This window comes from Mus musculus, chromosome 7, assembly GCF_000001635.26.
Source record: "Mus musculus strain C57BL/6J chromosome 7, GRCm38.p6 C57BL/6J".
Taxonomy (NCBI): domain Eukaryota; kingdom Metazoa; phylum Chordata; class Mammalia; order Rodentia; family Muridae; genus Mus; species Mus musculus.
The window spans coordinates 101,238,082-101,258,602 of NC_000073.6; the positions used below are offsets into that span (position 1 = coordinate 101,238,082).

General features: G+C 38.5%; 1 protein-coding gene and 1 long non-coding RNA gene across 6 annotated transcripts in view; one reads left to right on the plus strand and one right to left on the minus strand.

Moving 5' to 3' along the window:
• Positions 1–20,521, plus strand: part of Fchsd2 (FCH and double SH3 domains 2) — a 175,907-nt gene that overhangs the window by 129,583 nt on the left and 25,803 nt on the right. For 3 of the 5 annotated variants that reach the window (XM_006507518.3, NM_199012.2, XM_006507517.3), the window contains 4 exons: positions 6,040–6,135; positions 8,221–8,292; positions 12,364–12,480; positions 15,449–15,553. In XM_006507518.3, the coding sequence (XP_006507581.1) occupies positions 6,040–6,135; positions 8,221–8,292; positions 12,364–12,480; positions 15,449–15,553 (390 nt within the window). The remainder of the gene's footprint in view (positions 1–6,039; positions 6,136–8,220; positions 8,293–12,363; positions 12,481–15,448; positions 15,554–20,521) is intronic. The other 2 variants (XM_030242304.1, NM_001146010.1) reach the window with 1 other exon arrangement.
• Positions 15,414–20,463, minus strand: Gm50587. The gene is made up of 2 exons (XR_001778235.2): positions 18,971–20,463; positions 15,414–17,185 (listed from the first exon to the last, which is right to left on the minus strand). It is a non-coding gene; the product is annotated as a predicted gene, 50587 (long non-coding RNA).

Below are 20,521 nucleotides of genomic sequence, written 5' to 3' on the forward strand. Positions count from 1 at the left end.
TAAAAACAATATAAAAACTACTGAAGTAATCCAGATAAAAAAGCAATTTGGCAAAGTTACTTTAGAAACAAGATCAAACCATAATAACCAGTTGTGTGTCTATACTCTTAGCAATTAATGATTTGAAAATAAAATTAGGAAGAGTCTGCAGATGGAACCTGAGCTGACCACGGGAAGAAGAGCGGTGTGGGAGCCCCAGACCCCGGGGCTAAAGGGGAGCTCGAGCCAGAGCAGGACTTCGGAGGGGACTCGGTGGCACCTCTAGACCTCGGGAAAGGGACTCCTCCTGGGGACCAAAGCCTCCCTTACTCAGCTTTCCCGGGCGGCGAGCGGGAATCCCTGTGAGGAGACCCTGGTGTCCAGACGAATGAGGAGCAGAAGGGGACCCGCCACGAGTCAGTTACGAATTGTGCTTCTCCACACAAGACTTGGGTTATTCCTGCATTTTGCAGTTTCCTCCAGAGAATAAGTTGAGTACCAGAGAACCGGAGACTAGCATTTCTTTAAATAATGCAGTCATAGTACTGGCAAAATCTTCAGAGAGCCACGGACTTTGGCGAGAGTGGTATTGTGGCTTGAACAAGGATTCCTTGGAGGAAAGATTGTTTATCAGTGAAGAAAATGTTAATGGGTTTCTTGAAGAGGTCCTTTGCTCCCCATTGAAGCAGGCAAGGTGTCTGGCTGATTGAGGTTCTTCAGGTCACTGATGAGCAGGTTCAGATCCATGCAAAGTTGCAAGAATGTAGTGATCCTGCTGGGCTTCAAGGAAAGGGAAAAGGAGTCAGAGAAGGCTGTCCTCTGAGTGAAGCAGAAGCCGCTGACCAGTCCACTACCTCTCCAGCTGCTTCTGATTCAGCTGCAGCCGTCGAAGCACTAAAAATAAACACGCATGGTTCAGCTGTGGACCTGCAACACAGCTGTCCTGAGGTTCCTCACGTACTGTCTGGAAAACCGCTGCAACCAGAAGCAAAAATGGATCCTGAGTTTATAAGAGAAAGCAGTACTACCTACTTGACTGAGGAAAAGGAAAATATAAGAGAGCCAGTAATAACTAAGGAGGAAAAAATAAATGGAGATCACCCATCTTCATTACTGAACAAAACTGTGGTTCAAAACGGTAGTGTGCAGATTATTAGAGTCCACACCACTCATTGTGCATTCAGTTTTCAGAATCCCTTGCTATATGATTTAGACTGATGTATATAATTTTGAAATTTAAAAATTGAGTAAAAAAAATTTGGGACCTAAGACAGGTTCCTTGTGTTTTTAAATTGATGTAAAACCAAACATTTACAGTTGATTTTGGTGAGGAAGCTGGCCGCAATCCCAATGCCTGGCACTGGGAACCTGATGGTCAGTCAGTTTAGGTCAGACTCAGCTATATAATGAGTTAGGGGCCAGGCTAGGCTACATGAGGCCATGTCTTTTTAACAACAAAAACCCCTGGAGATACTTTTCTTGAATAGTTTCCTTAATAAGAGAAAATATTTGTGACTTTTCTCAAACTAATCTTTTTTTGTTTTGTTTTGTTTTTGTTTTTGTTTTTGTTTTTTGAGACAGGGTTTTTCTGTGTAGCCGTGGCTGTCCTGGAACTCACTCTGTAGACCAGGCTGGTCTCGAACTCAGAAATCTGCCTGCCTCTGCCTCCCAAGTGCTGAGATTAAAGGCCAAAGTATTCTTAAAAAACATTTATTTGGGGTCAAGGAGATGTGGAGACGTGGGTCATCACATGCATATGGAAGGCAGAAGACAGTGTGTCTCTGAGATTAAACCCAGGTCATCAGCCTTGGTGGGAAGCCACCTAGGTTGGTTCTATATTCCCTTTGTAGCCTGGCCTACCCTCAAAGTCTTCCTGCCTGAGTTTCTGAGGCTGGGACTAAGGCATGCATCAGCCATCCTCTGCTACATATGCAGCTGGACCCATGAGTCCCACCATGTGTACTCTTCGGTTGGTGGTTTAGTCCCTGGGAGCTCTAAGGGTACAGGTTAGTTCATATTATTGTTCCTCCTATGGGGCTGCAAACCCCTTCAACTCCTTGGGTCCTTTCTCTAGTTCTTTCATTGGGTACCCTGTGCTCTGTACAATGGATGGCTTTGAGCATCCACTTCTGTATTTGTCAGGCACTGGCAGAGCCTCTCAGAAGACAGCTATATCAAGCTCCTGTCAGCAAGCTCTTGTTGGCATCCACAATAGGGTCTGGGTTTGGTGATTGTATATGGGATGGATCCCCAGGTAGGGCAGACTCTGGATGGTCATTTCTTCAGTCTCTACTCCACACTTTGTCTCTGTAACTCCTTCCATGGGTGTTTTGTTCCCCCTTCTAAGAAGGATTGAAGTATTCACACTTTGGTCTTCCTTCTTGAGTTTCATGTGATTTGTGAATTGTATCTTGGATATTCTGAGCTTCTGGGCTAATATCCACTTACCAGTGAGTGCATATCATGTGTGTTATTTTGTGATTGGGTTACCTCTCTCAGGATGATATCCTCCAGATTCATCCATTTGTCTAAGAATTTCATAAATTCATTGTTTTTAATAGCTGAGTAGTACTCCATTGTGTAATATACCACATTTTCTGAATCCATTCCTTTGTTGAGGGACATCTGGGTTCTTTCCAGCTTCTGGCTATTATAAATAAGGCTGCTATGAACATAATGGAGCATGTGATCTTATTACATGTTGGAACATCTTCTGGGTATATGCCCAGAAATGGTATTGCTGGGTCCTCAGGTAGTACTATGTCCAGTTTTCTGAGTAACCGCCAGACTGATTTCCAGAGTGGTTGTACCATCTTACTCCACCAGCAATGGAGGAGTGCTCCTCTTTCTCCACATCCTTGCCAGCATCTGCTGTCACCTAAGTTTTTGATCTTAGCCATTCTGACTGGTGTGAGGTGGAATCTCAGGGTTGTTTTGATTTACATTTCCCTGATGATTAAGGATGTTGGTTTTTTTTTTTTTTTTTTTTTTTTTTTTGTGCTTCTCAGCCGTTTGGTATTCCTCAGTTGATAATTCTCTGAACCTCGTTTTAATAGGGTTATTTGGTTCTCTTGAGTCTAACTTTGTGAGTTCTTTGTATATATTGAGTACTAGCCCTCTATCAGATATAGGATTGGTAAAGGTCTTTTCCCAATCTGTTGGTTGCCTTCTTGTCTTATTGACAGTGTCTGTTGCCTTACAGAAGCTTTGCAGTTTCATGAGGTCCCATTTGTTGAGCCTTGATCTTACAGCACAAAGCATTGGTGTTCTGTTCAGGATTTTTTTTCCCCCTGTGCCCATATGTTTGAGGCTCTTCTCCACTTTCTCCTCTATAAGTTTCAGTGTCTCTGGTTTTGTGTGGAGTTCTTTGATCCACTTGGACTTGAGCTTTGTACAAGGAGATAAGAATGGATCAATTCTCATTCTTCTACATGATAACCACCAATTATCCAGCACCATTTGTTGAAAATGCTGTCTTTTTTCCACTGGATGGTTTTAGTTCCTTTGTCAAAAATCAAGTGACCATAGGTGTGTGGGTTCATTTCTGGGTCTTCAATTCTATTCCATTGATCTACCTGCCTGTCACTATACGAATACCATGCAGTTTTTATCACTATTGCTCTGAACTACAGCTTGAGGTCAGGGATGGTGATTCCACCAGAAGTTCTTTTATTGTTGAGAATAGTTTCCGCTATTCTGAGTTTTTTGTTATTCCAGATGAATTTGGAAATTGTTCTTTCTAAATCTATGAAGAATTGAGTTGGAATTTTGATGGGGATTGCATGGAATCTGTAGATTGCTTTCAGCAGGATAGCTATTTTGACTATATTAATCCTGCCAATCTATGAGCATGGGAGATCTTTCCATCTTCTGAGATCTTAGAAAATTGAAGTTCTTATCATACAGATCTTTCACTTGCTTAGAGTCACACTAAGGTATTTTATATTATTTGTGACTATTGTGAAGGGTGTTGTTTTCCAATTTCTTTCTCAGCCTGTTTATTCTTTGTGTAGAGGAAGGCCACTGATTTGTTTGAGTTAATTTTATATCCAGCTACTTTGATGAAGTTGTTTATCAGGTTTAGGAGTTTCTCTGGTGGAATTTTTGGGGTCACTTAAGTATAGTATCATATCATCTGCAAATAGTGATATTTTGACTTCTTTTCCAATTTGTATCCCTTTTGATCTCCTTTTGTTGTCAAATTGCTCTAGCTAGGACTTCAAGTACTACTTTGAATAGGTAAGGAGAGTGGGCAGCCTTGTCTAGTCCCTGATTTTAGTGGGATTGCTTCAAATTTCTCTCCATTTAGTTTGATGTTGGCTACTGGTTTGCTGTATATTGCTTTTACTATGTTTAGGTATGGGCCTTGAATTCCTTATCTTTCTAAGACTTTTATCATTAATGGGTGTTGGATTTTGTCAAATGCTTTCTCAGCATCTAATGAGATGATCATATTTTTTGTTTGTGTATATAGTGGATTACATTGATGGATTTCCGTATATTGACGCCTATTTGATTATGATGGATGACCATTTTTGATGTGTTCTTGGATTCAGTTTGCGAGGATTTTATTGAGTATTTTTGCATCGATATTCATAAGGGAAATTGGTCTGAAGTTCTCTTTTTTTGTTGGGTCTTTGTGGTTTAGGTATCAGAGTAATTGTGGCTTCATAGAACGAATTGGGTAGAGTACCTTCTGTTTCTATTTTGTGGAATAGTTTGAGGAGTATTGGAATACCCTTACTATTAAGTGGCAAGGATTTGATCTTCACAAAGGACACTGAGATAAATGTATAACCATATGCAATAGAGTGGAGTTGCACCTCTGCCCAGTTTTTAATGATATCTGATGCACAGCAAATAAAGGATGAGTGAAGGGCATACAGTGGCTAAGTAGAACTCAGAGTGTGTTCAGTTAAATACTGTTCACGCCTAGCCTTTCTCAAGGTACATCACGCAGTAAGTTGACTTTCAGACTCAAGAGGCCTATGAACCATATACACATAAAAAAAAATCCTTTCATAGAAGAAGATGAGCTAGGAGAAACCAAGAGGGACTCTGTGCTTCCAACTCCACCATCCCCTTCCTCACTGCCCACAGTAAGGTTTTATATAGTAGCTATCTTCTTATCATCCTAAAATATTGCATAGTATTTGTCTGGTATCCTAATCCAGAATAGTGTCTAAACTAGTACTTTAAATTTAGAAATACCTTCTTGAGAGTGTACCTTCCTGAGAAAAATCAGACACATAAGTAAGAATTGAATTAAACAAAAAGTAAGATGTGTGACATTATTTCTTTTTGACCATATAGTATTGGAAGATTTCTTATTTGTTTAAAAAATAACAGAGGGGCTAGAGAGATGACTCAATGCTTAGGAGCAAGTAGTGATTTTGTAGAGGACTTGAGATGGGTTCTCAATACCCATCTCAGGCTGCCTATAATGCCAATTCTAGGGTGTCTGACACCTTTAGCCTCCATGGGAACCTGCATTCACAGGTACACAAACCCATACACATACATTCACATGTACATATAATTAAAAATAAAACAAATTATTGTTTGTTTATCTTAAAGAAAATAATTCCAGATATGGTGATACATGGCTTTAATTCCAGCACTTGGAAGACAGACACAGGTGAATCTCTGTGAGTTCAAGGTCAGCCTGGTCTACATTGTACATTCCAGGGTAGCCAGAGCTCCATAGTAAGACTCTGTATCAAAAATAAGTAAATGAAAAAAAATAGATGAATAAATATACTTTAAACATTTTAAAATTTATTGTTATTTGGTATGATGTGTGTTTGTGTGCACACATGTATATGATGGAAGGCATGCTATAGCATACTTGTTGAGGTCAAAGGACAAGCCTGTGGGGTTGGTTCTCCCTTTACACCTTTACCTGGGTTCTGGTGATTGAATTCAAGCCACCAGGCCTGTACAGGAAGTGCTCTTTACCCAATGTGCCATCTGGCCAATCCCTAAACTCTAAACTTTAGAATATAATTACTGGACATTTTAACTTGACTTAAGACTTACAGGTTCCTGTTTTGTCTTTAGGTGGTACGGGACTATAACCTTCAGCTGTTTCTACAAGAGAATGCTGTATTTCACAAGCCTCAGCCCTTCCAGTTCCAGCCTTGTGACAGTGATACTGTAAGGGGATTCTCATCTTCATTTTACTTGTTTGTGCTTGAATAAGCTGCAGATGCTGAATGTGTCTCATTAATTTTATAACAACTGTGAAGGCACAGAGAAGCCACATCCATCCTTTCTTAGTGTGGCTTGCATCCCCAGTGTCTTTGTGCTAAATAACTCTCCACTCTGTAAGTCAAGTTACTGGAAATCTAAAAACAACCAGAAAAGAAAATGTATTTGGTAGATTTTTTTCAAGTACAAATTATGTTCTCTGGGCATGAAATTCTTTATACTATATCCTTCAAACCAACTAGTGGCTAAATTTTAACCAGAATAGAATTAATAGATGGAATGATAAATGTGTGTGTGAAAATATTTTGGTTGGTTTTATATAAATTATAGATCTTTGTCAGCTTCCTCCATATTTTAAATTGTTAAAACTATCAATGTGTTGGAGCTGTGACGAAAGGATGGACCATCTAGTGACTGCCATATGCAGGGATCCATCCCATAATCAGCTTCCAAATGCTGACACCATTGCATACACTAGCAAGATTTCGCTGAAAGGACCCAGTTATAGCTCTCTCTTGTGAGACTATGCCGGGGCCTAGCAAACACAGAAGTGGATGATCACAGTCAGCTATTGGATGGGTCACACAGCCCCTAATGGAGGAGCTAGAGAAATTGCCCAAGGAGCTATAGGGAACTGCAACCCTATAGGTGGAACAACAATATGAACTAACCAGTACCCGGGAGCTCTTGACTCTAGCTGCATATGTATCAAAAGATGGCCTAGTCGGCCATCACTGCAAAGAGAGGCCCATTGGACTTGCAAACTTTATATGCCCCAGTACAGGGGAACGCCAGGGCCAAAAAGGGGGAGTAGGTGGGTAGGGGATTGGGGGGGTGGGTATGGGGGACCTTTGGGATAGCATTGAAAATGTAAATGAGGAAAATACCTAATTAAAAAAAAATTAATTAAAAAAAAAAACTATCAATGTTAAGCCCCAGTGGGCAGTTTTACAATAGCAGACGGTCATAATTTTCTGAGTTTATTAGAAATGTTTATAATTATTTGACTTTTGAAAAGAAAAATATTACTTTGACAATAAAAATACAAAATTTAATAGTACAAAAGGATAAGACATGTATGAACATATCTAGCATATTCTCTTAAAGTAGGCAAGTTAAGACAAAAGCAAAGTATATTTATAAGTCTTAAATTCAGAGTCAATACCTAGAGAGCTTGTATATAATTCAAGAGTTAGATATATGTTTGACTTTTTTTTTCTTCCTTTTCTTCTAAAATAAGGTCTCAGCTTTGTAGCACTGACTGACCTTAAATTCACAGGAATCTTTGACTCTGCCTTTCAAATGCTGGGATTACAGTTTCCCCTCCTTATATTCTAAGTAGCTTTGTGTTGCATGTTATATGGAAGAAATTGAGGAAATCCTTATTTTTCTTTACATAATAATCTTTTTCTTTATAGTAATGCTCTCCTTTTAAATTTTTACTTCTTTTTATTTTTTTGTCAGTGTTGGGGATAAAGCCTAGGACCTCGTGATGCTAGGTAGCTGCTCTGTTGCTAAGCTACCTCCCTAGTTTTTTCTCCCTTTAAAAGCACTCAACTTTGCTTAATGACTCAATGACATTTTCTTAGAGTTTGACTTTTCTGAAGCCAAGAATGAGTAAGCAGAAAGTTAGAAGATACAGGATATGATTCTATGTGGTGGCTCATTCCTGTAATTCCAGCAGTCGGAAGGCTAAGGCAGGAGAATTGCCTCAGAGTTTAAGAGTCTAAGGTAACATCAATAAGATGTAGCTTTTAAAAGAAAAAGAAGACACATAATATAAACAAGTTTATCAAGTTTGACAAACTTAAAATTCTGACCAATTTGAGATATTTTTTTCTTTGACCATTTACCATCAGAAAGTTAGAATAATAGTGACTCTTACCTCACTTTTCCAAAGCTCAGCTGTAGCCCTGAGACCTCTCTTTGTTTCTAGGCACTGTGCTAATGTTCTTAGCTGTTATGTCCCTGTTTGCCTTAAAATTCTAACTCTTTGCTGTTTTCTGTCCTTGTGCAATCTTTACTGGGCAGAGTTTAAAAGCCGCCCAACTGGTGGATATTGAGCTCTCCCCTGTCAGTGCTCTGAGAATGACGATAGCTGAGGTATACGGGGGTCTTGGGCAGGGTGGAAGGGTGGAATGTGGGCTTGCATGTCACTGAAGGGTGGGACCTGACGTTGGAGTAAAAGTCATATAGATGGCTAACAGGCCCTTTAGTGAACCAATCATGGCTTTCCGTTCTTCCCTTATAAACTAGAAAGTTTTCTTTATTGTTTGTAACCAAGATGATGAGGTGCTCATTCTTCATCCTCTCCAGAGCACCTTAACTTTCCTCAGCAGGGAGACATTGAGCTAATCCTGCCTTTATTAAAAGAAAACTAGAGCCTACGAAGTAAAGAAACTTGACCAGAGTCCTGCTGTGAATGAATGGCACATAGCTGTCGTGATGGCAATATTTACATTCTTTCTGATATACATCTGCTCTTTTGAAAAGTAATGGTCAGTGCTTATGGAAGAATTTTTTTAATAATGGAAGAAGTTAAATTCAATTTTACAAAACTCATTCTAGATTGTTAACTGTAAAATATATGTGTGTGAGCTTTTACCTTCATACCTGTCTGTGCTCTTTGTGTGTGCCTAGTACCTGCAGAAGCCAGAAGAGGAAGCTGAAACCCCTAGATCTAGAGTTATAGATGTCTGTAGTCACTATGTGAGTGCTGGGAGCTGAACTCAGGTCCTCTGTAAGAGCAGCCAGTACTCCTAACCACTGGTCCATCTCTTCAGTCCTTGGGTGCAATTTTTTTCTATTCACCTGCCTCAACCTTTTATCCTCTCTATATAATCTAGTATTCTTTGCAAGGATAGAGCTACTATTTAATGTCTTCCTTTTAGAGTTGGTAGCCCTAAACCTACTGTGGAGCAAAGAGTCCAAGTCAGAGCTGTTATCTCACTCAGCCTGTGAGGTGAGCTTCGGCCATGCAGAAGGACTAATTACCTCTGTCCTCAGTCTATATTGCTGCATCTAAAAGCATCTGTCCTCATCTTGTATTGAAGCAGATGTCATTTCAGCAAACACTGAATCCCTACTCTCTATGTAGGTTACTCGGCTGAATGCTAAACTACAGACTCTGGACTAGAGGAGCTCACTGACGTGGTCACAGATAAGAATAAGGTTTTAAGTGTATATGGTGGCATTTTCTTCTTCATAGCCAGTAACTGATATAATCAATAAATACTGATGTGGTATGATTTTATTAAAATGGGTTTGTTGAGGCATGCTTCTATGATATAATTTACTCAGTTCAAGTACACTCAATAATTTCTGTGTGTTTATAGAGTTATTTAAGCACTATCATAAGTAAATCATAAAACACATGACCATGAGAAGATCCTCTCATTTTCATTCCCATCCTCTGCCACAGGCAACTTACACTGTCTGTCTGTAATTTGCCTTTTCTAGGCATTTCACTAAATTAAATCATGCAGTATGTGTAGTCTTTTGTATCTTTACATGCAGTATGTATAGTCTTCTTTCTTTCATTTAACATGTCTTTCAGATTAATCCATGTTGTTGAATGTTACCTATATTTTAAAATTTCTGAGTAATATTTCATTATATGAATATTCCATATGTTGTTTATTATTTGGTGGACATTTAGGTTGTTTTTCACCTTGGCTCTTACCTGGCTTGGAAGATGGCTAAGTCAGTAAAGTGCTTGTCTTGTAAACATGATGGTCTGAGTTTAATACCCAGTTCCCATGTTTTTTGTTTTTTTTTTAAATTAGGCTTGGTGGTGTGCTTAGTAATGCCCAGGGAAGTGCATACCAGTTCATTGTCTGGTGCCAAATGGTAAATCCTAAAAACGTACATATAAGTAACATACAGACTGAGCAGGTAACATTTAGGAATGTGTATATACATATATGTGTGCAATAATAATTAATCAAAGGGGCTGATGAGATGGCTCAGCAGTTAAGATCGCCAACTGCTCAAATCCCAGCAACCACGTGATGGCTCACAACCATCTGTAACGAAATCTGATGCTCTCTTCTGGAGTGTCTGAAGACAGCTGCAGTGTACTTACATATAATAAATAAATAAATATTAAAAAAATAATTAATCAAAGAAGAGAACATGAACTTGACTGGGAGTAGAGATGGGTATGTGGGAAGGTTTGGAGGAAGAAAAGGGAAAGAAGAAATGCTGTAATTATAATTTGAAAAAAATCTCAATGCTGTGCCTGGTGAGTCTCTGTAAATGGAACGCCTAGTCAGCCTAGCCTGCTTGGTGAGCTCCAGGCTAGTGAGAGACGTAAAGGTGGGCAGCACCTGAGGAATGATGCTCACGGTGGAGTCTGGCCTACAGATGCACACATGCACTCGGACAGGGGAGGGTGAGGGGGAGATAATGCTACCACAATTGTTTCTTTATAGTAATATGCCTAGGGTTAGTGGGTCATACAAAGTTTATGTTTAAATCATTTTTAGAAAAATGCTGAGCTGTTTGCCAAAGTATCTTTACCATTATTTTGTTTCCGCCAGTCTTATATGAAGGTTCTCGTTTCTCCATATCATACAAATATCTGTGTTGTCTCTCTATTTTTGTTGTTTATTTCACAAGGCTAGAGGTCAAACCAAAGGCTTTCTGCATACTAAAGAAGCATTCTGCTGCTGAGCTACACGCTGGCCCATATCCTTGGTTTTAACCATCCTCGTGGTTATGAAATAGTGTTTTATGGCAGTTTTGGTTTGTAATTACCTGATAACCAGCTGTTGAATGTTTTCATGAACTTACCAGATCTTCATATATCTTCCTTTGATAAAATATATTTTTAAAGCTTTTATCCATTATAAATTCTTATTTTGTTCTTAGGTTATTTTTCTTCTTGTTATAGATTCTTTGTTTTAAGCAAATCTTTTGTTTTTTTGATGTTTATTTGCTAATATAGAGGTCAAAGGACAAATTTTGAGTTAATTTTCTCCTCCTTCTCTGTGGGTCCCAGGAGTCAAACTCAGATCATCCGGCCTGATGGCAAGTTCCCTTACCCTGAACTCTCCCAGGCCCTAGTTATGGATTAACTCTTGATGATGAACTAAAGTTTATCCTGCAGATATCAGGAAACACTATAACTTCAATTGAAAGATAATAAAAATTAACGGCTGGCATTCTTTGAACATTACTTCACACTAGACATTTTTCTAGTTCTATAACTTATTAACTTATTTAATCTTTATGACAACTCTATTTTAGATGTAATTTTGATTCCTTGCTTTGAAGTTGAGGAAGTTTGTTTAAAGTCACTTAGCAAGTGCTGGAGCTGACCAAGTTTGAAAGTGAGTGATCTAGTCCTAAAATGGCAAGTAGCCTTTTGGTGATGAGAGAAAAGTTAAAAAATACCATTTTATAACCAGGATTTTTGTTGGGTGTCTTATGTATTATAGTAGATAGAGAACTTTAGGATTTGTTTAGATATGACAGTAATATCATATCCATTACAGAGGCAGGATAGTATTGGTAATGGACTGCTGGACAGGTGATGACAGGCCCAGCTGGATTCTCTCAGGAGAGAAAACAATAAGTGTGTAATGTTCTGATCCTTGATGCAGATCAGAATGCCTGTCTCCACCCTGGGTCGGAGATATTCCATTCTTTTGATAAGGGAACTTTACAGTGGTTCTCAACCTGTGTGTTGAGTTGACTCCCTGGGGGCTTGAATGATCTTTTCACAGGGGTTGCTTAAAACCATTAGAAAACAGATACTTATATTATAATTCGTAACAGTAGCAAAAATCACAGTTATGAAGTAGCAGTGAAAATAATTTTATGGTTAGGGGGTCACCACACCCTGAGGAACTGTATTAAAGGGTCATTGAGAACCACTGATGAGGAGTGGCAAAATTGATACCTTTCCAGTGTTACCAGAGAAGAAAAAGGTGGGGCCCAAAGCTGACCACAAGAGAGAGGTTCATCCTCGGTGGCCACCACGGCTACTAATCTCTGTGTAGCTATCTAACACTGATTTTCTGTGACGTGGGACCTTGTTTCTCACAGTAGTAGGGCATGCCTTGCATTGTCAGTGCTGATTAAGGAAAGACCCTCTGGTCCAGCTACAGATTGGTAAAAGTTACAGTAGAGATAACAGTCCTTTTCTTTCTGTTCTCTCTTGTGTTGTAGAGTCGACAATTAGAATCAGAAACTGGTACCACAGAGGAACACAGTCTAAATAAGGAGGCTCGGAAATGGGCCACACGTGTGGCACGTGAGCACAAAAATATTGTTCATCAGCAGCGGGTAAGTATGGTAGAGCACGCTGGCTGTGTGCAGCTGAAGTCAGATTTCAGATAGGTTTTTTCCAACCTAATCTTTTTATTGTTTATTTGGGAGCTTCACCTAATTTTTTTTAAGATTTATTATTATATGTAAGTACACTGTAACTGCCTTCAGACACACCAGAAGGGGGCATCAGATATCATTACGGGTGGTTGTGAGTCACCATGTGGTTGCTGGGATTTGAACTCAGGACCTTTGGAAGAGCAGTCGGTGCTCTTAACCGCTGAGCCATCTCTCCAGCCCCGGGAGCTTCACCTAATGTACCCTGATCACATTCGCTTGTCAATCTTCTCAGGTCCACCTCCCCCAAGGAAAAGAAGAATGGAAAAAAAAAAATACCAAGTTTAATTTGCATTGCTCATATACTCAAGGGAAACGGTCAAACTCCCAGTGGCCAGGCTCTTAAAACAAAAAACAAAACAAAAAAAAACCTGCATCCTCTGTCCTCCTTCTTCCTGCCACCTCTGACAGAAGCCATCAACTGTACAGAGCTACACTTCAGCTCTTAAAAAGCTCGCGGTTTTTTTAGAGTTCTCTTCAATGGCTTCTTGTCTACACTGTTTCTTTGTGGGGAGTGATGGGTGAAGGTGGGAGAGAGAAGTTGTCACAGAGCCTTCTATGAAATTTCAGATAGAGTTGAATTTTATTTTTATTTGTGTTTGCCTGTGTACCACATGTGTGCCTGACACAGAGGTCAGAAGAGGGCATTGGGTGTTGAATCCAGTGGAACTAGAGTTATAGGCAGTTATGAGTGTCCATATGTGTACTTGAAATTGAATCTGAATTCTCTGGAAGAGCAGCCTGTTCCTAACCACTGAGCCATCTCTCCAGCTCCAGGTAGTTGAATTCTATTAATGTGAAAACTCTTATGTTTTCCCTGTACTTTCTCAACAGTCAGCATTATGCTCTTAACTCTTACCTGCTTTGAAAATCTAATAAGCTTTTTTTTTTCTTTAAGACATGAGTGTCTCCTCTGTCCACATCCCTAGCTATCCTGGTATATGCTATGCAGACCAGGCTGGCCTCCACACACACTTACATGGGCTAGTACACTCATCCATGTGTATACACACATACATATGCAGTGAAATAGGAATACAGGTAGACAGCCACACATGAAACTATGCTTTCTGTAAAGTCTTAAAAATGAAATCAAGTTTTAAGAATTTTGTATCAGCATAAGTTTAAAGTTTGGCAGTATCCCTGTGGTCAGAATGTAGTGAAGGGTAGGTACAACCTATTGGAGATGTCTATTAGTGTTAAAATATAAATTTATTAATAGGACTAAATATATCAGTAAGGTGGTTATATATTACATATGTTAATAATATAAATATCTTGATAATAAATTAAAATATAAGACTGTTATTAAAATATAAAATATATAAATTTGGCAGTATCTAGTAATACTAAAGTATAAAAGTCCAGGTAAAGCTCACTAATAGAACACCCACTTACTTGTGCAGGGCAGTTGGCTTGATCACCAATACTGCAATACAATGAACAAGCAACATGTACAACTTTCACTTTAGTAACTGAGGGCTTTCCCGCCCATATATAAGTTCTTTGAAATAACTCTGAGACTTAAATTATACTTATGAATAAATGCTTAGGCCATAAGTTTGGGCCTGTTCCCCAACTAGCTCATAACTTAATTATCCTGTTTATCTAACTATTTTAAGTCCCTCCATGTAGCTGGTTACCTGGTCATGTTTCATGCAACAACCTTCCTCTGTGCCTGGATAAATCTCCACAACCCCAGAATTCCTCTTTCTCTGCTGGATGTCTCACATTCTAATCCTGCCTCAGTTCATTGGCCAATCACCTTTTACTGACAAGCGAATGCTTTTACACAGTGCACAAGGGATTTTGTGTTTTCATCTCAGACATTCCAATGTGTTCAAAGAGTCATTAGACAGGTAGTAGTAGTGCTGTTTTAAAAGAAGTTTAAAAGTCCCAGTAGCAGTGCTCTGAGTGTAAGCGCACTTTTGCTAAACTGTTGGGTGTGTGCTTTAAGAAGAATGAGGTCAGTTTCTGCAAACGTGACAAGGTTTGATAGAAACATTGAGGGATTATGTTACTGTTTTCTTCTCCCCATAAAAAAGATTTTCATTAGTATGATTTGAAAAACTATAAATTGATGAGGTAGTACTATCTTGGTGTAAAGAGTATGTAATGGATTCATTGTGAGGTAATGAAGTCTTTTTGTTTCTTTACAAGACTTGTTTGGCAAGAATACTCCATAATCAGGCAGGTGTGGTGGTACAAATCTGTAATCCTAGAGATAGAATAAAAACAAACAAACAAAAAAGTCAAGATCTATCCATTTAAAAAACAATCAAAGCTATACATGTCTCAATTATGCAATGAAAATAAGGTATATAGGTTGTATCTATCAATTTCTTGGTTTTCACTCTCCATCTCCTGTTACCTTGGGTCCAAAATAGTAAATGGAAAATGGATAAGCAGACAATGAATGTTTAAATGCCCACCATTCTGTAGCACAAGTCCCACTGGGAGTTGTGGACTACTTTATCCAGCATAACCACACTGTCAACTCAACTTTCACTTAATTGTGGCCTTACTGTGCAAGACCAGTACTGGGGAGGCACCAGCTTATGAGCCATGGAAAGGCAGGTCAACCCTGGTGCCATGTGCAGTACTGCAGAACACAGGAAACCATCAGAGACCTTGAGCTGCACCACTCGAGGAGGAAGCTGTTGTTGCATGCTTTTATAAGTCGTCACCAAGGGGGTTGGGGGGAGCAAAGACAAGGACTCTTCCTTGTTTTGCAACTTTCAATTTTTAAAAATTAATTAAATAAATGAAAAGTTTAAAACTAATTATTATTTTAGCCACTGAACTCTCTGGAATTATGTAAATACTCAAGGAAAGAAATGAGAACAAAAAACTTTATTTTCTTTGACAGGTTCTAAATGAACTAGAATGTCATGGAGTTGCTCTATCAGAACAGAGCCGAGCAGAGCTGGAACAGAAAATAGATGAAGCAAGAGAAAGTATCCGTAAAGCAGAGGTAAGACAGTAGGACAGCTCTCAGTTGTCGTGTGTCACTCAGTTCCAGGCACAGTGTGAAATGCACCCTTGAAATTTGAGTCTACATGGGTATTAAATTGAAGACAATGAACATCTTTGTGTCCACAGTTGTATTTTTGTGTACCTGTAGCACGTAACAACGAAAACTCTGAACCTACTGTGAAGTTCCCACAGTCATGAAACATTAAATAGCAAAAGGAATGCCACAATGCAGATGTTAATTTTGAAGTTTTCATGTAGCATTAAATAAGACAAATTAATGGTAGAGAAATTGACACATGAATGTTCAAATTCCAGGAGAATAAGCAGAGATTTGATTAGGAAAAGAAGGATCAAAACAAAAAACAAACAGACAAAAAACAACACATAATTTTGGGTTTTAATCTTTTTTGGAGTCATATGAATAGAGGTGGAAGGATGGTTTAGCAGTCAGAGCACTGACTGCTCTTCAGAGATCCTGAGTTTAATTCCCAGCAACTATACGGTAGCTCACAACCATCTGTAATAGTATCTGGTGCCCTCTTCTGGTGTGTCTGAAGACAGACAGCTACAGTGTACTCATATAAATAAAAATAAATAAATAAATCTTTTTAAAAATGTAATAGTGTAGAGATAAATTAAGAACAATACTCAGGGCTGGTGAGATGGCTCAGTGGGTAAGAGCACCCGACTGCTCTTCTGAAGGTCCAGAGTTCAAATCCCAGCAACCACATGGTGGCTCACAACCATCCGTAACAAGATCTGACTCCCTCTTCTGGAGTGTCTGAAGACAGCTACAGTGTACTTACATATAATAATAAATAAATCTTAAAAAAAAAAAAAAAGAACAATACTCAACATTGATGTCTGGCCTCCACATGTGTACATCCATATAACACATGCACATAAACATATATAATGTCACGCACAGATTCTGGGCCAGTATCTATTAAGGCATTCAAATAAGGAATTCTTGAACTAGTTGAATGTTCATCTAAACTCGTGACTTTCAAATACCCCTTTAAAAGTTTTAAGAAAGCACTTCAGTGATTTAGCCAGCACAGAGAATGTAAGCAAGCATGTTCTCTCAGAATAGACATGTCATTTGTCCCTGTACCCAGCTCCACATGTTACCTGCTACAGTCTGACCCTCAGGCTTCCATGCAGAGGAGAGCAAAGTGTCCAATGAATGTGTGGGAAGTCGTTGCAGAGTGGCAGTTGCAGAGTGGCAGTTGCAGAGTGGCAGTTGCAGAGTGGCAGTTGCAGAGTGGCAGTTGGCTACTGCTGGCCACCACACATACATAGGCAGTGAAGGTTCTTTTGCCAAGACAAGTTAACCAATCAGATGTGAGACACGCCTCTCCTAGGCCTATGTAAGCAGCACCAGTTCTGGGCTTGGGGTCTTTTCGCCTCTACAATCAAGCTCTCCCAATAAACGTGTGCAGAAGGATCCTGTTGCAGCGTCGTTCTTCCTGGCCAGTCGAGCACGCGCAAGATGAATGGCCTTTTTCCTCCCTAGACCCAGAGTCTAGAACCTCTGAATTAAAGTGCTGGCCAGATACTGTTGGCAGGCAACTGCTGAGCAGTAAACACTGGCTTGTGGTGAACAAGAGTTGTACTTGTTGCTTTTACACTATGATGAAAACATTAATAAAACGGGAATGAGTATTTTGAGACAAGTCTCAAAATGTTTCTGAAGGTATGTCTTCAGAGACATTTTCATTTTCAGACTCCAACATGGTGCCATGGTGCCAACCTTAACATCACCAAGCTGCTCCACCTCACTCTTAGTGTAGCAGTAAAAGGTCACGCAGTCTCCATTTAGAGGAAATGACCTAGTATTCCTATTAGTATGCCAAACTCACTATGAGTTAATTTAAAACTCAAACATTGAGTGGGATTCTACAACACAATGTCTTACCTCTCCTGACACAACCAGTTAAGTCTTTATTCTCAAAGATAATTTTCTTACTAAAAATATAGAACCACGATATCATATCCATTATCTTAGTTTTAAGTATCTGTAAAATTGTCTTCAAATGAGCTCTCACTTAGTTTCAACTTATTGGATAATCAAAAATAGCCATGCTAAAATTAGTTGGCAGATGTGAGGGCATATTTTATTAGGGCAGCAGTTGCAGGTTTGTCATATTGAAATTTTTGGATACACTAGATCACTTAACTCTTCAGAAAAACTGACAGTAATCATTTAACTGTTTCTCCTTTTTTTCTAGCTCATATTATTATTTGCATTATTTTTTGTTTATTTTATTATAAATACTTCACCAAAAGAGAAAACACTGCTTAAAATTTTATCATACCCTTTGTATTTCCTTTGTATTTCCTGCCAACATAAATGGTTCCCTCCCTTGTTTATTATTCTGCTTTGTCTAGTCTCTGTGTGGTTCCATTCATTTTTATTGCTAATTAGAGTAAGCACTGTTGTAGTACTTTGTAATTAATGAAAAAACTTTTACAGTGAGCAGAAATTGAAAATGTAAATACAGAGACTAAGGATTCTATAGTCATTAATTCTTGCCTGAAGTTGCGGCAAAGTCATATTGATTAATTTGACAATTTAATGAGTGTTTCCTATGTACCAGATTCTTAGAAAAAGAATCTCACAATAAACTATTATTACTCTGTTATGATTTCTACAATTCTCACAAGAACATTTACATTAGCTGTGGTACTCTCTTCAGTCTCTAATTGAAAATTAGAATGAGCCAGGTTTGGTATGCACACCTTTAATCCCAGCACTCAGGAGACAGAGGCAGGCAGATCTCTGTGAATTTGAGGAGACCATGGCTACATAAGGAAAATCTGTCTTGAAAAACAAAAACAAATTAGAATGAAACAATTGTTTAATAAAACATTAGTAATCATTTTTACCCTGTTTTTTGTTTTGTTTTGTTTTGTTATTCAGTTGCTTGGGTTTTTTTTTTTTGTTGTTGTTGTTGTTTTTGTTGTTTGTTTGTTTAGTTGGGTTTTCAAAACAAGGTTTCTCTCTGTAGTCCTGGCTGTCCTGGTACCTGCTCTGTAGACTAGACTGGCCTCAAACTCAGAGATCCACCTGCCTCTGCCTCCCAAGTGCTTAACGTGATTAAAGACATGTACTGCTAAGCCCAGCTTACCCTGGTTTCTAAGTATTTGAAATTTTTTGAAATGCAGTTTGTCACCCACATACGCATGTACACCTATAAACAAAGTAATCATCTGACCTATATATCATTATAAATCAATAATTGGATGTTATAGCTTAAAATATATTAAATATAATTTCTTATAAATATATACATAAAATATACATAATATACACATACTTGTAAAGAAAATGAGAAAGGAATCAAAACGTCTCACTACAAAAGTTAAAACCAACTTTGGGCTGGAGAATGGCTCAGAGGTTAAGAGTGCTTACCTTTCTTGCAGGGGACTGGATTTGGCTCCCACCTCTCCCACATGGGGCCTCAAAATCATCTATAACTCTGGTTCAAGGGAATCTGATGCTCTCTTCTGACCTCTTGGGAGCTCCTGCATGTCTGTGGTTCACATAAACTCATACACACTCACACACACACACACATACACACACACACACACATTATTATAATAGATAAAGTTTTTTTAACAAACTAAACTTAAAAGGAAACAGCATATCAGGAAGGGAAGAATAAAAAGCTATACTTTAAATGTAAGTGTATTAAATTCTCTAACCAAAAGATAAACTAGCAGAATTTAAATTATATAGGGCCTAGAGTTAGGACCACCAGATTGTATATTTAAAAGAATATATGTATATACATATATGTGTGATAACAGTTAATGAAAAAAGGCACCAGGCTTGTGAGGTGGCTCAGCGGTTAAGATCACTGACTGCTCTTCCAGAGGCCCTGAGTTCAAATCCCAGCAACCACATGGTGGTTCACAACCACCTGTAATGAAACCTGACGCCCTAACAGTGTACTTATTTATAATAATAAATAAATCTTTTTTTAAAAAAAGGAAAGAAAAAAAGAAAAAAGGCACCATGGCTGACAAAGAGAACAAGGAGAGATCCGTGGGAAGAATTTGAGAGAGGAAGTTGGGGGGTAATTATTTTATAATCTCAAAAATAGAAAAATAGTCATCATATGTTATATACATTGACCACAATAAAATGTGTCTGTAATCCTAGTACTTGGAAAAAGCAAAAGGATAGGAAGTTCAAGTTTGAGGCCAGATTGAACTATATGAGACCCTGTCTCTGTTAATCAATCAATAAATCTTAATGCAAACTAGACTACTCAATGTTGAGGAAATAAAATATACTGAATATGTCTTGGTTTTTCTTGTTTCTCTGCTTTAGTGGTTAGGTGACTTATATGTTTGATTTCCATGAGTGTGTGTGTGTGTGTGTGTGTGTGTGTGATATGAGTACATATGTATAGTTGTGCTTGTGTTGTTTTGTGGGTACTTGTCTATGGTTTAGGATCAGAGTCCAGAAAACTGGCAGTTACTGTCTGTCTTGAATTTAGTGACGAGCAACTCTATTCTCAATTTCAAGTGTTTCTGGCAGCTTCATTATGATTTAATTTAAAATCAAAAGGACTGTTAATTAACAGTCACTCATGGCAGCCAAGTCAAAAACAAAGTTCTTAAAGCCTGTGCTGGAAAGTGTTGATATTATTAAAAAGAAATGTTATTAGCATTATTATTAAAAAAGAAAATACTTTATGTCCATGTCCTTGAATGACAGCCTTTCAAGATTAATTTCAACTAAAGTTCAAAGTAAAAATCGTTCCTTAGAAGAGCAGTAGAAGTGCTTTTATGTAGGAACTCATTCAAAGACTCCTGAACACAGTTAGGAGAATAGCTCAGTGCTAAAGGGGCCTCAGTTGTGTCAAAAAAAAAAAAAAAAAAAAAAAAAAAAGCCAACACCCAAACAGCTAGATGTTTAATGCCTTCCTCATTATGGCTGGATCTGTACAGA